The sequence below is a fragment of the Grammomys surdaster genome, unplaced genomic scaffold (genome assembly GCF_004785775.1).
Source record: "Grammomys surdaster isolate TR1022 unplaced genomic scaffold, NIH_TR_1.0 126118, whole genome shotgun sequence".
Lineage (NCBI taxonomy): Eukaryota > Metazoa > Chordata > Mammalia > Rodentia > Muridae > Grammomys > Grammomys surdaster.
The window spans coordinates 6646108-6664512 of record NW_021620926.1 but is presented as its reverse complement, the minus strand read 5'-3'; the positions used below and the strand labels follow the sequence as shown (position 1 = coordinate 6664512).

Here is an 18405-nt window from a genome sequence, read left to right as displayed (position 1 = left end):
TCTCTCTCTCTCTCTCTGTGTCTGTGTGTGTGTTTCCTGTGTTTAAGTCTAAGCATATATAAACCTCTTCATAAAAAAATCTCTTTAAACTGGTGGCATGGTTTCTGGTTTAGATGTAAATTGTCCCTTATAGTTCATGTGCTTGAATAGTTGGTCCCCAACATGGTGGTGCTGTTTGGGAGATTATAGAATCTTCAAGAGATGGGGCCTAACCAGAGGACTGGTCTGATGTTGAGGTGTGGATTGAGCCTTATGGCCTGGCCTGCTTCTGGTTTCCTCTTTGCTTCTCAGTCAGTTGTCAGGAAGTGGCTGCCTGCCAGCACTACAAGCACTACAGTGCTTGCCTCAACACACTGCACCCCTCATACTAGGAGCCCCAATAAATTTCCTTTCCTTCACATTGCTTCTCAGCAGGTATTTGGCTATAACAAAGAGAAAAGTAACTGGGGAGCTACTCTCAGAGATTCCTGTTCTCTAAAAACAGGATTTCTGTTCTTTGAAACCTGAAGAATCCTGACCAGCAAAGACTCTGCATTGTGTCCAAATGCAAATGAAGAGAAATGCAAACAGTTAGTGGCCTCCTCCAAACTGAATGGACAGCTGTTTCCCCCTGGGTTAATTATGTGATAGAGGTCATCAAAACTACCCGAGCTTTTAAGGGATGAATTTTAAGAATGAACCTTGTGGCCGGGTGGTGGTGGCTCAAGCCTTTAATCCCAGCACTTGGGAGCCAGAGACAGGCGGATTTCTGAGTTCGAGGCTAGCCTGGTCTACAGAGTGAGTTCCAGGACAACCAGGACTGCACAGAGGAAACCCTGTCTCAAAAAACCAAAAAAAAAAAAAAAAAAGAAAAAGAAAAAAAAGAAAGAAAGAAAGAAAGAAAAGAAAAGAAACCTTGTGGTGGTTTGAATAAGAATGGCATCATAGACTCCCTGTGTTTAAAAGCTTGGCCATAGGGAGTGGCACTATTAGGAGGTGTGGCCTTGTTGGAGTGGCTGTGGCCTTGTTGGAGGAAGTGTGTCACTATAGTGACAGGTTCTGAGGTCATATACGTTCAAGTTTGCCCAGTGTGGCACACAGTCTCCTCCTGCTGCCTGTAAATCAAGGCACAGAACTCTCAGCTCCTTCTCTATCACCATGTCTGTCTGCATGATGCAATACTTCTCACTATGATGATAGTGAACTAAACCTCAGAAACTGAACCCAGCACCACTGAAATGTTTTACTTTATAATAGTTGCCATGGTCATGGTGTCTTCTCACAGCAATAACAATAAAACCCTAACTAATACAGACCTTAAGGGATATATATATATATATATGGCTGAGGACTTAGCTCAGTGCTTAAAGCACTCCAGTTGTAAGAATGCAGGCTGGATAATGGGCTCCCAGAATCCACATGAGTGTTGGATAGCCATGGTAGCTATTTCACCTAGAAGAGGCAGCAGATATCCAGAGAAAGTTGGCTTTGGAGATTAGCCATATCGACAAGCTCTAGGTTTGATTGAGAGAGCCTGCTTCAATGTATATGTGGATGAATGATTGAGAAGGAATCCTAACATCATTCTTGAGCCTCCACATGAATACACACCCATGTGCATACATGTGGATCCACACAAACATGCAGCTACTCACATTCAACTTTCACACAGACACAAACACTGCACACATGTGCATGAAATAAACAAACAAAGCAAAACACAAACAAAATAAATCGCCTGATGTTTTGGTTCGTTTGTGTGTAGTAACAAACTAGAAAACTCTGAGTTGGTTAGAGTCTTATCAGTTAGGCAATCTTTGGAACATTCAAGAAGTCAGCAAGGTACCTTCTGCTCTAGGTAAAATCTGAAAATGTTTATAATTTCTCAGACTGTGCAGGACTGTCATTGGTTCATTTAGTAAATGTTCAACAAATACCTTCTGCACACGGCCCCCTCAGTCTCCAGAACAGACTAGAAAGCAACCGAACGTGTGGTAGGAAGAACTGTCTCACGTGGCATGAGCAGGCTGATGTATCCCTTGTGGGCGCTTCTGCATAACAGGGGGAGGGGGTGGTGGGAGAGGCAGGTGCTAGGAGCAACATAACCAACCGTGGTGTGCTAAGCCTCCTTTCTTATTATACTAGGCATCTTAGTTAGGGTTTTACTGCTGTGAACAGACACCATGACCAAGACAAGTCTTATAAAGGACATTTAATTGCGGCTGGTTTACAGGTTCAGAGGTTCAGTCCATTATCATCAAGGTAGGAACATGGCAGCATCCAGGTGGGCATGATGCAGGAGGAGCTGAGAGTTCTACATCTTCATCTGAAGGTTGCTAGGAGAAGACTGACTTCCAGGCAGCTAGAATGAGGATCTTAAAGGCCACACCCATAGTGACACACTTCCTCTAACAAGGCCACACGTACTTCAACAGGGCCACACCTCCTAATGGTACCACTCCCTAGTCTGGGCATATACAAACCATCATACTAGGTAGTTGTCATGGCCAACATAAGCATAAGGGGAGACGTGAGTGACAGGAAGGGGGGTATACCAACTAAAACACTCCTACCCTATTTGAGAAAACATGAGTAGTTCTTCATCTCTTCCTTTCCATCTGGATCAAATCACCTGCAAGCACCAAGTCTGGTGCCAGTAAGAAAGGAAATCTCTCTAGTCAGACACTAGGAAGAGTTGATGTTCCATGGTGGCAGCCAGTAAAAGGGTTACAGTTATCAAGCCAAAAAAGGTGCCTGGAGAATCCTTGATGCTTTATGGTAGCATGTTCTCTAAGAAGGTGGCCTCCAAGTTCAGTTGATTCCCCTTCAGAAATGGCCGATTATGTTTATTCCGGGGATGTGTCACACTTCGTTTCTGCCTGTGCTGTTGACAGCTTCACTGTCTATTTTTACCTCTTTGGGAACAGCTATTGATTGTTGATACAGATAGTGTCACTGGAAGCATAAGGCACAGCTTAATTAAGCTCCAATTTAAAAGGCACGGTGAAAGTTCCAGTGACTAGAAAATGCTACAGTCTAAGTGCAAAGAGACATGGAACATTTTATTATCAAATATGTTTCCTGTGGGGAACAAGAAGGATGGCTACCCAGGTATGAAAGGCAGGATGTTTGTCCTATTTGTATACAACATTTTGACCTGGCATTTAAGAGGCTTTGCCTAACATGCATGCTGCCAGAGCTGGTTTGGGTGTGTCCGAGTGTGCCACGGAAGGGTAGCCTGTGGAGGGAGGCTGAACTTTCTCTTGGGATCCTTATTTCTGCTCCTTCCTCTTACTAGCTCCTGCTCTCCTCACTTTTCCTCTTCTTTTTCTTTGCCTTATTTTTCTTCTCCTCTACCCTTTGGTCATGTCTCTTTAGACCCCTCCATTTTTCCTTTGCTGTGGAACCAAAAAGGGCCAAGAGAGCATGAGAAGGGCTGGGTTCTGCTTGCTGCCTGTTTGCTCGAGGGAAAGCCCTTTGACGGGTGCACAGTGCCTCCCTTTGCGCTAGGAAACTGCAGGAGGAGCCCCTATGTTTGAGGATGTGAGCTGGCTTACAGATGCATGCATGGACTATTACATTAAAAGCAAAAAAAAAAAAGTTGTCTGGGATTGAAGAGATGGCTGTTTAGAGGTAAGATTACTCGCTGCTTTTTCAGGAAACCCAAGTTCAGTTCCCAGCAGGTATACGAGGAGCCTCCCAACCATCTGTCACTCCAGCTTCAGGAGATCCCAAATCCTTTTCTGTTCTTCATGTGCCCATAGCACAGAGGAACGACAGGGGGTGGGGGGGGGAGGAAAGAGACAGGGAGACAGAGAGACACAGAGAGAGGCAGAGAGAGACAGGGAGGGAAGGAGGGGGAGAGGAGAGATAGTCAGAGAGAGACAGAGAGAGATAAAGACAGACAGAGAGACAGAGAGACGGGCGACCACCCATGTGGGACTTGGGTGGGACCTTGAGGGGACTTGGCTGATGATCTAAGAACTAGCACTCTCACTTTGCTTGGCTGCCCAGGGAGGACGAAGCAGGAATATTCTTCATTCACATCTTACTAGTGACCATTAGCACTCTAAAACTAGCTACAGATGACATTGTCCTTGCCACTTGTCTGAGGTTGTACCCAATTCTCCTGCCTCAAAGCTGCCACAGAGAGCCAGCTGGGATGGTACACTTGACCACATATTGGGTTTCTGTCTCCATGGAGTGCTCTCTCCCCTCACTGTCTTTGCCCATCAGGCCTGCTCTGTGTGCCATGAAGGGCTTAGATAGAGTGAGCCAGCCACAAAACAACGCCCTGTCCCAAGGATGAATACGACAGACCCACCCAGCAACTGGTTGGCTGGGTGTTGTTTTTCCAAAACCGGGGCCTCGTTCCTTTTGTTATCCTTTTCAGAATGTCTGGCTGGGGTTTGCAGAGGGTTCTGTGATGTTGTCCTCTCTGCTGAACTTCAATCTAATCCTGCATGGCCTTTATCATATCATACTCTATTTTAAAAATACTGGCTATGACGAGACAATCACTTGCTTTAACATTTACCCTTTAAAGCACAACCAAGTGATTTTTCCAATATACAAGGAGTCGGGCAGACATCACCACAATCAGTTTTAGTTGTGACTCATTTTCAGTCAATCCCAATTTCCCTCCCATCAGTCCCTGGCAGCCACCGATTATTCTGTCTCTGTATATTTGCCTGATCTGGACATTTCATATATGCCATTTTGTGAGTGACTTCTTCTTTCATTAGCATCATGTCTCCAAGATTCATCATGGGAGTGACAATATTAATACTTCTTTCCTTTGTGTGTGGACCCGTTCCCGGTACAGATGCTCTCCCGGTACAGATGCTCTCCTGGTGCGTCCATTCACGGGCTATTCCAATTCTTTATATGAATGACATCAGCATGAACACTGATGCCAGGAGCTGTCATCTGCGGGTCTGTGTGTGGCCGCATGATTTTATTTTTCTTTGGATTAGACCTAAAAGAAGAACTTCTGGGTCACATGGTAACTCTAGATTTTCTTTTCCAGGAGACAGGCCTGAGACAGTTCTTTTTCTCCCCATTCTCACACCCTCAGGGCTTTGTGAATTATTTCTTCTCTTCTATTCACAAGGGCATCATAACAACCCCAGTATGCCTTACACATGGCATACTTTGAATAAATCTCAGCTCTAGTTGGGTGTACATTTTATGATAATAGATCCACTTCTTGACTAGATGGTGTGTCTGCTTTAGGAGAAAATACAGACCTAACTCAACATTCCCCCAAGAACCTAACTGCACAAGCAGAGGTACCATTTACAGAGCACATACTGAATTCTTCCCCATATGACCTCATTTAATTAGAAATGAAGGATCTCCATCACTCTGCAGGTAACTAACTGTAGGGGTGATATTTAGAAAACTGCCCAGTCCAGCTTGTTCCCAGGCAGCCACCATGTTCCTGCTGTTTCTCGGCTCTGACCAGGGCTCCGGCTAGCTAGATGCGCAGGCCCTGGCACCCATGAGAAGACAGCATGGGAAATGGCTCTGCCAATCCCCCACGCTGCATCCACAAAGCTCGGCTGAACCCAGACAATATCTGCCATCCTCGCAGTACCCGGTAGAAATGAGACTCTTAAAGCTTAATGATTATCTAAAGGATTTATATATTTAGAAATGCTCAATCAACAAGATGCCCACACAATTAGAGTTGTTACCCAATATCTAACCTTTTGATAGACGTTGCTATCCAGGACGCTTTCGACCCGTGGTTCTCCATGGCTGATAGCCTCCTTTCTCCTCCCCTTCCTCTATCTCTCCCTCCCCTTCCTCTTTTTCTCCCCTCCCCTTTCTCCCTTTCTTTCCCAGCTCCACCTCCTCTTCTACTGCCTAATCACGGAGCTCCACTGTGAATACAATGTAGCAGAATAAGTATCCTATTACAATTAACAGAAAGGTGAAACACACAGTAGTTTTCACTCTGATGAGTTGTCCAGGCATAGTGCTCACTTGAGGTCCTGTTTCCCTTTAATGAATCCCCCCAATCCAAGGCCCAATGTCTTGTCTCATGTCCTACTGCAATGGTTCCCAACCTTCCTAATGCTGTGACCCTTTAATACAGTTCCTCATATTGTGGTGACCCCCAACTAGAAAATTATTTTGCTGTTGCTACATCATAACTACAATTTTGCTACTGTTATGGAACTGTAGTCTAAATATCTGATATTTAGGACATCTATATGCAAGCCCTCTGACAGGGTTGTTGGACCTCCAAAGGGTTCAAGTCCCACAGATTGAGATCCTCTGTCCTAGTGTACACAATGGTTTGAATAAGAAGTGTCTTCTATGGACTCTGGCATTTAAACATTGGTCCCCAGTTAGTGGCACTGTTTGGGGGAGGTTTAGGGAGGAAGTGAGCCACTGGGGGTGGGCTTTGATAGCATACAGGCTCAACCTGTTTCTAGTTTGCTGTCTCTGCTCCATGGTTGTGGTTGGCATCTGGCTCCAGCTGCCATTCCTATTACTTACCCACCACAATGGACTCTTATTCCTCTGGGACTCTATATTGAACTCTAATAAACTCTTTTATAAATTGCCTTGATCATGGTATTTTATCATAGTAACAGAAAAGTCATTGATACACATGGCTTTTTTTCCCCCCTTGAGATTCTAAAGCAGAAAGGGAAGTTTTAGAGGAAAGCGAGGCAGCCAGCAGAATTGGAGAAAGAGCACAAGGGAGGGCAACAGGAGACAGATGTGAGCAAAATACAGTGGTATCTGTGTATACACAAATACACAATATATGTATGAAAATAATTATTGAAACCCACTCATTTTTGTGCTAGAATGCTTCTAATTATCTAAAAATTGGACGGTGACATAATAAATAATACGTTGAAGTATAAACATAAAGCCATACCACGGTGTCATTTAAATCTTATTTGTGATTCCACGGTAATATGCACTAAGTATCTAAGCACTGCTAATGTCTACCGACCGAACGCAACCTCTAACTAGATTTAGTTTAAGTCCTTCAAAGTTGGCTGCGTGTTTCCAAACGTCGCCGCGTGGGAATCGCAGAAGCGTTGCCTCCCGGGCTACCGTCCCGCAGGCTAACACCCGGCTTGTGTCCTTCAACAGGCACCGCCAGCTGTCAGAAAAGCAGAAGTGGCCAGAGGCCTCTGCCCCTAACAAATATGGCCGCTCTAAGGCTTCAGGCTTAGGGCGGCAGAGTGAAACTCACGTGACAAAAATCCTGTTGTATCATTGGTCTGTTCTATAGGAAAGGCGGGACTTAATGGCCCGAGTGGGCCGACCTTAAAGGGAACGCTCTTGGTCTCCGCGCGAGCCAGGACTCAAGGCCGGCGGGCGCAGGCTGGTCGCCCCTCCCGCGTGAGGCGGAGGGGGACTGGGCGGGCGCTGGAAGGCGGCGTCCGGGAGCCGCGGTGACCCCGAGAGGGTGAAGCGGGAGCCGGCGGCCGCGGCGCCGAGCCGAGCGAAGCGGAGCGAGAGAGCGCGCGCCGGGCATGGAGGACGGCGTGGCCGGGCCGGGGCTCGGAGAGGTGGCGGAGGCGGTCGAGGCGCGGGCGCCCCGCAGGGTGACTCTGCGGCCCTTCGCGCCCTTCTCAGCCGCTGCCGAGGGGGACGGGGGCGGCGGCGGCGACTGGAGCTTCATCGACTGCGAGATGGAGGAGGTGGATCTGCAGGACCTGCCGAGCGCCACCATCGCCTGCCACCTGGACCCGCGCGTGTTCGTGGACGGCCTGTGCCGGGTGAGGACCGGGCCGCCGTCGCGGGGGTTGGGAGGGCAGACACTTGTTGCGGGGCGCGGGTGGGGCCGGGACAGGCCGCAGCCCTGATCCAGGGGTCGCTGGTTCTGGAGGCGGGCTTCCTTTTGCACCTCCTACATAGCGCAGATCTTGTTCTACAGGATCGCTGAAGATTTGAAATCAATTCCTCCTCTCCAGTGCCATGGTTGGTTACTCATACCTGCCCCATCTCCTTCCCAGGGTGTCAAATTTGTGTGGATTTGGGCGAGGAAGGAACAACTCCCAGTGTACTGAGTGTCCCTGGTGGTGGCATGTCACCTCTTTAAGGAACTAAATATCTTAAAGGCTTAGGAAAGGCTTTCCTCCAACACCATTCAACCAAAACTGGCCAATCAACCGCAAGATAATGAGCAACCAGGATCCTCACCCAAACACTGGCTTTTCTTCCAATAGTGCAGATTGAGAATGCAGAGCGTAGTGTATTTATGAACCGTGAGTCATGCCTGTTTCCTCCATCCTCCCAATGAATGAGGTGCACCCCTCCTCTATCTAGTAAATGCAGGGTAGGGGCTAAACCCCCAGCAGCAAGGAACAGCCCCCCTGGCCACTTCAGGTGATAATTCATCCAGCACTTGCCCTAAAGGCAAAAAAGCAATTTTATTCTCTGCTGTATCTTCAGATCCCAGAACAGCATCACAACAGAATCTTAATAAAAGTCGACATGAGTGGCTGACCAAGTGGGCAGAGCCTTAGACAGTGCTCTTCCCAGATACCAGGCACTTAGGCAAGTGCAGTCTCACTTTGAACTGAGCTTGCTTCAGGCAAAAAGAGAGCCTGAGATCCCTGAAAAAGGTTTGAAGTGCTGGCCAGAGCTCAGCCTGCAGAGAGAGACAGAAAGCCTCTGAGCTGTGACAATTGTTGCTCTACACAGGCTGTCCTGAAGTGTACATGGCCAATTGTAAATCCTCTCTGAAAGTAAATGGCCGTATAAATTATAAATAACCAAGACACAGTGGTGTCTCTCTTGGCAGCAACCTTCAGCTACACTTCATTGACATGTGGACTCAGTGCCAGGGGCTGGAAGCTTTGCTGACATGTTTGATTGAGGGAAACAGAACAGGTAAATATCAGATGTAGCAGAAGGCGATGACGGTGCTCTAAGGAGGAGGTGTGCTGGGGGAATAGAGGTCTGAGGGAGGAAGGAGATGGTTGCTGTGCATCCAGTGAACAGCGGGGACACTCTCTGGAATGATAAGGTGGTGATTGCTAATGACTGGTGCTAGTTTCCAGAAGTGGTTTCAGACTCAGAGGAGGAAGTGGTGAGCTTGCCAGGCTTGTCACTTTCATAGAGCTTGGATTCCGGAGGGTGTGGAGATGGACAGGCCTTAGGCAAGAAGCACATGAAAGGAGGTACTATTGAGCACAGCTATGCCACAGACATCCCTCTGATACTAAAATCTACACATGGCAAAGTTTTCTATGTAAAACAGTAGGAGCTTGTATATATAGCATATGTATAATATAGCATTGCATAATATAGCATATGCATAATATAGCATATGCATAATATAGCATATGTATAATATAGCATATGCATAACAGCATATGCATAATTTAGCATATGCATAATATAGTGTATACATGATATAGTGTATGCATAATATATGCATATCCTCCCATGTACTTTAAATCATCTCTAGGCCACTTATGATACCTGGTAGTTGTAAATGTATATAAATAGTTGTTATACTGTTTTATTTTTTTTTTTAATGACAAGAAGGAAAGGTATGTGCCTGTTCTTGTGAATGCAATTTTTATTTATGAAAAGAGAGAGAGAGAGAGAGAGAGAGAGAGAGAGAGAGATATTCTAGATTGCCTGAACCTGTGCATGTGAAACCTCAAGGTACTGAGGGCTGGCAGAAGAGCCAGCACGGGATGTAAAAGAGAATCAAGTAGTAGCGACAGGTGACAGGCCCAGTGGCAGCCAGGTCCTTACGGGGTTGCACACTGGCGGCTCAGGATGTCTGATTTTAGAACTAGCTAACTGGGCTGGCCTCAGGAGTTCCACAGGAGATATCCACCAGACCAGTAGCTGTGAGCAGCCACTACAGACTGGAGCTCCGAGAGGAAGCACTGTGGCTGGAAACCCTGTGAGAGCTGCCTGGCACGTGCATAGATCTGAAGATGTGAAGTTTGGTGCTAAAGAGCCTGGCCGTCCCTGATCCAGCGGAGCCCAAGCCAGACCCACGGGCAGGATCTGCCTTCCAGGGTCTGGAGGAGGCCTCTGGGGACAGTGTGGATGCAGACAGTTACTTGGTGAGGAGTCAGTTCAAGGGGGCCTAGGATGGCCCTTGCACAAGCGGATTGTTTCTCAGTTAGCCAGAACCATCCCTCTGAGAGAGAAAGTGTAACTTCTCTACAAATGTGACCCTCCCCAAAAAGGGAGATTCTGACGGTTCCTGTAACCTTGGAATCTGTTTTAAAAACTGTGTATGTGTGTGTGTGTGTGTGTGTGTGTGTGTGAGAGAGAGAGAGAGAGAGAGAGAGAGAGAGAGAGAGAGAGAATGAAAATACACATGTGACGTCAGGGAATCTTTTGGGGGCCTGTTCTTTCCTCCCACCATGTATTTGAGGCAGAATCTCTCACATCCCTGAGGCGTTGCAGACTTCCAGCCAGCTGGCCAGAAAGCCTCAGTGTGCTTCCCCTGTAGTAGCCGTGGGGTTAGATGTGAGCCAGTGCGTCTGGTTTCTGTGGGGCTCAAAGTCGATCATAAGGCTTGCAGGTAACAAGTATTTGCCTACGGAGCTACCTCACCACCCCTCCCCCAGCCTCCAGAATCCCCCGGGAGGGTTTGAGAAATTCCCTTGTCCTCTGACACTTCAAACTAATTCCATTCTCAGGGTGGGAGCTGGGAATGACTTGTGGGTGGTTCTCTTAGTCAAGACTGAGAAGCACCGCCTCCTGCTCAGCTGGAAGGGGTTTGGGTCTTAGCTCCTGCTTGTAATGTCAGTGCAAAGCTGCTGAAGCAGGAGGATTGTCTTTTGCCTGATACCTGGAGAACATAGTGAGTTGTGAGTTGGGGTGCAGCCTGAGTGAAACCCCGTGGGGAGTAAAGGTAGTGGGAGAGAGAAAGAGGCATTGAGGGATTTAAAGAGAACGCTGAGTAACTGGTCCCACGACTCAGCAGATATCCAGCCCGCCTGCGCCTTGCTTTCTTCTAGCCAGTAATGGAAGTCAGGTTCTGGACCTGAGGTTCCCTTTCCTTGCCAGTGACTTGGAAGCCTAAGCAGGATCATTGCTGTCAGCGGGACGCCTGTGTGTTTAGGAATTGATGTTTAATTTAGGGAGCCCCAGTTTACTCTAAGGATGGGCCACCATCCTTCCTTTTACCCTTATATTCCATCCCCAAGGGCAGACCATAGACTTGGATGCAAGTCTACGTTCAATGGCAAGTTGATGGTTGAAATGTTGGGGGCTCTGGAGTAGTAGCCAGTGTCCACAACTTCCACTCCAAGATGGAACATCCCCGGCCACGATTCTGCCTGTTTCCATCCAAGTCAGTCCGTGTAGCATGCTGGGAACATGGTATCCTAGCTGGAGAGGAAGACTTGGGAGTCCTGGTGGTTCCAGGTCCTTCTCACACTTCAGCCTATGTGGGGGCAAAGCCGTGTTCTCTCAGACTCAATCTTGGTCAAGTTTTCCCTGCTGTGGTTTGGCCTCGGGTGTGGTGGAATACTGTATTATCTGTAAAACCCACATTAAATAGGTGCAAGGTTTGGTTGAGAGTTTACCCACTCTTTCCTTGATTTTAGAATTTCTGACCCTTTACGAAGTAGGATGATGCTTTTTATAGCCACACTTTGTTTTCCTTCCTTAATTTTTTAGTCTCCCTACCACCCCGTTCCCCAACAAGTCAGTCCACCACACATCTTAATCGCAGCACTCTTCATAGCTGAAGCCGTAACTACAGACTCTTCAAGGCTCAGGACAGTTACATAAGGTGACAGAAAAATAGGCTTCGTGATAGAGCAGGAGAGGGGAGGCTGTTGTCTCCTGTGTTTATAGCTCAAGCTGTGCCCTTCTTTTAAAAACTGTGACCAGAAAACACAATCTACTCCTGAGTACCAGTCAGTGAGGGGCTGGTTTGCTTAGCTCTGTGAATGCTTTGCTCCGTGCAACAGTGGTGTGTGTGTGTGTGTGTGTGTGTGTGTGTGTGTAGCGTAGAACCCTGCGTTATTTTTGTGTCGTGCGGTCATTAGTATCCATTTTCAGAACTGTGGGGAGTTCTAGCCCTTTGAAATCCAATTCTGTTGTGCGAAGTAACTTTTCCCTTTGTAAATACTAATGACTATCAGAACCTGCAGATGCAGAGGTGACAAGAAGGAAGCCGTGTCTGGAAGCAATAGCTGGCTTCTCCATAGCAGTAGATAGTAAAAATGCTTCCTGTGTATTTGTGTTAGTCAGGGTTCTGTTCAAGGAACAGAATTGTCCCCAAGACCAGATGTCTCAGCAGCCCCAATCTGGTGCTGGAGTCATAGGGAGGTCCTAGAGAGATGCCGATTGGTTTTCAGTCCACATTGGAATCCCAAAGAAGTGGACTCTAACACCCATGGAATGGGTCAGGGTAAGTGAACCTGCCCGTGAGAGTGAGGGCAAGCAGGCAGGAAGCACAAGCTTCCTTCTCCCATGTCCTTTTAAGAGGGCGACCACCAGAAGGTATGGCCTAGATCGCCCAGCAGCTGGGGTTTTAGTTAATTCCAGATGTAGTGATGCTGACATCCAAGGGCCATCCATCACTGTATCTTTTGGGGAAACCAAATACATCAAAATATAAGATCAGGAGACCATCAGAGCTGGGAGCATCAGGGTGTAAAGTCACGGCTTCCTGTTTGGATGCTGTTGTATAAAAGTCAGTCAGTCTCTGGAAATCCTGGTGTGGCCGGTCCACAAGGAGGCAGTGTAGCCTAGCAGTTAAGAGCACATTTACCCACCCATGTCTTAGTTTTCCTGCCTGTGAAATGGGGATACTAATAGTAGTTATGGAAGAAAAAAAGAATGGGTGACTTGGATCTGACAAAAGGACGTGTGAGTTATTGTATCCGTTTTCAAGTGTTGTGTAACAAAGTTACACAACATTTGAGTGAACTAACAGGGCACGGTTATGGGATCCAGGAGAGGCTGAGGTTAGCACAAAGCTGCAGTCCTCAGTCATCTATGGTCTCACAAGAAGACTGGCACAGGCATTTCCTCTGACTGTTACTGGGAGCCTCAGTCCTTTAATGCTGAAGACTGGAGGTTATCTTTTGTTCCTTGCCTCTTGGGCGTCTCCACAGGGCTGCTCACAGCAGGGCTGTTGGCTTCCTTCCGAGCAGGAGAGAAGTCACCATTCCTCCCTAACTGAGCCTCCGAGTGAGAGCCATGTTCTAGGAGTGAGGCACAAGGACAGGTTTGGTTTAGGATTTGCCCTCTATCTCCCTAATCTTAATTTCTGACCCTTAAATAAAGGTGACATCATACGGATACCATTATACAAGGCACTAGTATTGGGAGATGCCTCTGGTCACCAGGGCAGTGGTGGCGCACGCTTTTAATCCTAGCACTTGGGAGGCAGAGGCAGGTGGATTTCTGAGTTCGAAGCCAGCCTGGTCTACAGAGTGAGTTCCAGGACAGCCAGGGCTACACAGAGAAACCCTATCTCGAAAAACAAAACAAAACAAAATTTAGACAGACTTCAGGAAGAACACAGTGGCCTTGAACTCGATATTGAGAACGACCTTAGATTCCCAATTCTCCTGCCTCCACACTTGTTGGGTTGTTGTGGTTTTGTGTGTCTTTTTTTTTTCTCCTTATAAACCTTTTAGGCTTCTGCAAATGTTTAGAAATGTTTACTAAAGCAGGCTTGAGCCAGAGCTTGGTGTGGACGGCGTTTGCTTCTTAAGCACAGTTCCCCAAGTTCAAGCCCCGGCACAGAAGAAAAGAAAAATATTTAGTAAGGTTTTCTTGCCCTGTTGAGTGCAACACCATGAAGAATGCACAGATGACATAAACTGCCTAGCTGACGGGCTCCACCTACACTGTGGAGTGCCTGAGCATCAGAAGCTGTTATGCAGTTTCTAGGGGTGAGACCCTGTCGATGGCCACAGTGCCCTAAACACGGCTGAGCCCTCTCTGGCTTGGGAAGGCCCTGTCCTTTCCCTTTCCTTGCTAATTTCAACAGTTGAGGTATAAAATTTCCACTGCAATCGTAATTAACCCAGTAGAGAGAGGTATTTGAGGTTGGCCTGAATTTAGAATTAGAAGACAAACATGTTATTTAATTCAGAGAGCTAATTTTGGAGTTTTTTCCACCTAAGATTACAGTAACTTTCCTTACTTTACAGTGGCGTTAGTCTGCTTGGATTCCCTTCCCAAATACCACATCAGGTCAGGTAGCTTCACGCCTCAGCCTCGCCACATCTGGAATCAAGGTGAAGATTCTCTCCTTGGCCTGCAGATGGCACATCCTTACTGTGTCCTCAGAGGGTCTTTCCCAGATGGATGGGGACAGGGACTGGTGGCCTCTTACAAGGACATGTAAAGACATGAAGCCCCCCCCCCACCCGCTGTTGGCTCATGGATGAATTACTTTCTTAGAGGCCTTATCTCCCAGCCCTGTCTCATTGGTGTTAGGTATTCAGCATGCACATTAGGTAGAAGGGAGAAGGGCAGAAACATTTAGTGCCTCATTGCCAACCTTCGCATTCCTGGTTACTCTTTGTAACAAGTGCATCTATACTGTCTATACTGTTTGTATCATACACATTGTTTTCCCCATGGCTCAGCTGATTCAGGGTCTCAAATCCCAGGTCACGCAGCTGGAACCATTGCTCCCTGCTTCCATCCAGCCTTCACTGAGTCTGAAGTCCTTGATGCTTACCCTCTTCCAGTAGGACAGCATCTTATTGAAATCCCAAGGAGTTCTGTGAAGGACATGATTTTGTACATAAGGTGTGGATAGACAAGTTACAACTCTCATGTGCTTTGAGGTGTCTTTACTTTGAACAGATGTTGGGCAATCCTGATGGGTCAGGCACAGTGGCAGTTGTTATGTAAGTCTCCAAGCTGACTGGTACCTGGCCACTGGAGCCAGGCAGATCTGGGTCCAGCATTCCATCCATCCGCTCATTTGGCATGTTCATTCAACAAGTGTTTATTGGGTACCATTCACATTTTGTACTACGTAGTTCAAGACTATCCATGGGGGCTCAGACAAATCCTACCCATCCTCAGTTGCCAAAAAGACCACCATAATCTCTATCAAAAGTCTAGGAAAGTCCATTTAAGGTGGTCCACTGCCCTCAGACTATAAACTTCTCTCCTTTCAAAACCCAAGCCCAAAGGAAAATAGAAGATTAGTTTTAGATATTTGTCATGCCATGTAAATGATGGAGTATGTGTTGGTCGAGTTACTCTGTTTGTCTAAACTTTGTCTACTTCCTGTCACTTGAGCAGGTTCGATTGGAGTGTCTGAGGCCATACCTAGCTCCATAAGCAGTGTACTGTTCTCCCTGTGGGTGCCATTGCCCACTGCCCCCCTTCTGCTACCCAAATCCACTTTCCCTCAAGCAGGATTTGCTCAGGATGAGATATCTCCAGTCATTCTTGCTGTCCTCTCTTCAGGTCCTCCAGCCTTCCAGCCATCCTCCGCCATGTCTTACACCGTTAGTTCATGGCTAAAGGAGGGTGACTCCCAGACACTTAAACATTATGCCTTTAATTGATTTTGGAAATCCACTTACAATTAATCTCTTGATCTTGCACCAGTGAGGATTTAAATGATCCCAGCACTGGTCATTACATGGTCCAACCACCATCTGAGTATTTGCCAGGACACTAGAGTGACATTTGTTTAAAGTCTGACAACAAAGTGTTTTCCAAATGTCATGGCAGGTTTACCTTAGTGAGAAGACGGCTGGTTGCTGGCCATCTACTTGATTTATGCTTATTTCCCAGGGAAATTATTCTTTTCTTCCTCTTCTTCCTCTTCCTCTTCTCCTCTCTACTTCCTGTTCCTCCTTATTCTTCCTCTTTTTTTGAGATGAAGTCTCACTGTGTAAGCCAGAGTGGCCTCCAGCTCCTGACCCCAAATGATTCTCGCTTCAGCCTCCGAGTGGCTAAGACTACAGGTGCATGCCACTGCTCTGGGCTAGGGATGATTTCAGTTACACGTCTTTCCATCCTTAAGTTTTGGTGGCAAATTATAAAATTAGTAATTCCAAAACCAACTCTAAGCACTTCAATTTGGTAGTGTATTACTTATGCCAACTCTGTTGAGTATTACTCTTTCTGGTCTTTCTTAACCTTTTAAGAGTGACGCTGTTATTTGCTCATTTTCTAGACAAAGGTTACTTCTCTTTATAAAATTAATAAGCATCATAGAATCTTTTAGGTTTGGAGGTTTGATTCTGAGGTTCAAAGCCCATGTGAAGAAGAGACCTGTGAACCTTGCCTTGTGTTTCTCTGGGGAGTAGCTGAGACCCAGGTAGGTGACGGTATGGACTCAGGAGTGTTTACCAGATGTGGACAGAGCCGGAGCCGAGCATAGGTCTCCATTCCCACCCCACATAACGGAGCTTAGAGGACACAGGCAGCTGGGAGGATGCTGCCAGTTAGAGCAGATTTGCTCCAATGCTGTTTATTGATTACCACCAGGGGGCAGTAACTTCCCCTGTGTTCTCCATGGTGGACTGAAGACTGCCCAGCCATGCCTTTCCCTAAAGGAAGGGAAGAACAGTCATGCTCAGAGCCGCAAAGACAAGTTTGTAATTTCAGCTTCAAAGGGAAGAGACAGCATCCCATCTCCTAGCAGGAGCCCGGCATGTAGGAGGCTGCTCCTGCTGCTGTCTTCCCTGCCGGGGGCCATTCTGGCTACTGGTCAGTCTCTAAGGTAGGAGGGCAGATCTGCCTGAGGGGATGCCTTCCCAATGGAGTGACCCTCCCGCCCAGCTGTCTAGCTGTGCCCTGGCACAGGCTTATACAATTTTTTTCTGAAAACACTGATTTAGTATAATGTGTGTGTGTGTGTGTGTGTGTGTGTGTGTGTGTGGTGTGTGTGTGTGTGTGTGTGTGTGTAAGTAATATGATCCAAATAGCCAAAATAAATCATTAAATAGCCAGAATAAATCATTAGGACTGGGTGTAGCTGTATGGTAGGTCACGTGCCTGACATGGGCAAGGCCCTGGGTTCCATGCCAGCACCATGACCCACAATAAAATAGCAGAGAAATTCTCACTCGGGAAAACATACACTATTTCAGAAACACTAGGGCATTCTGAGCAGCACACTGGGTCAGGTTCCTGATGATTACTTTAAAAAGGGAAAGCTTATGCCCACGGATAAGTCACAGGGCCGTGTGCTTAGACTTGCTCACCCTCATGGGAGCCCTAGAACAATTTCCAGAATTTCCACTGCCCAGACCACACTGTGACATCATCTGGGGCTGGGACTGGGATTCTGGGAGGTACAGGTTGGTTTTTAGCTTCCTTCATGCTTCCCGACCTAAAAGTCTCAGGTAGGCAGGGTCAGCCATCTGTAAGACCTGGCAGCTCCCAAAAACAAGCCACTAGCATTGGAAAGTGACTCAGGGCCCATTTGTTCAGGTGTGTAGCTTTCTAGAGTAGGTGAATCTGAGACGGAGCTTTCAGAGCAGATGTAGAGTAAGGTGGACTGTGGTAGAGGACTGTGTATCGGGCAGTGAGCTCTGCACTTGGTGCACAGGACAGCTGGGCAGAGGACAGGGAATATCCTGTAGCTCAGAACATAACTGCAGCTGCTCAGGGGTGGCACCTGGGTTCCAAGTAGCCCATCATTGAGTCTGGAGAGGTTCTCTTAGCTGAAATGCTTGTGACCAGAGGTGGCTGAGGCTGGGTTGGGAGCTCTTGTGACTTGGGATATTTGTGTGGGCATTGCCAGTTGAACAGCCTTAAAAATCCAACAAAAGCAGTTTGGATTCTGAGGTTAGGGAAGATCTGGTGAGAGAGCCATCAGGATGATGTATGGGTTATGTATGCTCACTGGGATGCTGTGGGAATGAGAGCTCTCCTGGTGGCTTTGTGATGGCATCGAAGATGGGGGCCACTTAGACACTGACCCAGTCTCCACCAGGGCTCCCATTGTAATGCCAGCGAGATGTCCCCCTGCTGCCATGTGGTTCTACCGTCCATCCATCACTTGTCATCTTTTCCTCTGCAGGGTCTCCCACGTGGTGGGAGGGGGCGGGGGGTTCTTGCCCCATAGAATTAACCTGGCTTGTTCCCATGAGAGCAGGGGTATGGTAAAGATGCACACAGCCACACGCTGGAACCCACTCTTCCTTATACATGAGTGCTTCTGCAGCCAGAGACGTACAGCTTAGGCCACACCGTGTGGACAGTAAGAGACTGAGCCCTGAGACAGGTCAGGCTGAGTTCTGAGCCCTGATTCACCAACCGCTGGCTGCATCACTTGTGGGGAGTCCCTTACCTGCACTGCGACAGTCCGACAGTCCAACAAAAGGGGCCAGGAGAGAGCAATGCCAGAGGCACAGCAGGTGTTAGCATGGTCAGAATTTCATTATCATTAGTATCTAAATGCAAACATGACTGGGCCGTGTGTGTGTGTGTGTGTGTGTGTGTGTGTGTGTGTGTGTGTGTGTG

At 47.4% G+C, this 18405-nt stretch overlaps 1 protein-coding gene across 1 annotated transcript in view; it reads left to right on the top strand.

The window, feature by feature from the left end:
* The first annotated feature begins 7487 nt into the window (after nucleotides 1-7487).
* Nucleotides 7488-18405, top strand: part of Rcan1 (regulator of calcineurin 1) — a 79098-nt gene continuing 68180 nt past the window's right edge. Inside the window, exon 1 of the mRNA XM_028756342.1 lies at nucleotides 7488-7733. Coding sequence (XP_028612175.1) covers nucleotides 7488-7733 — 246 coding nt within the window. The remainder of the gene's footprint in view (nucleotides 7734-18405) is intronic.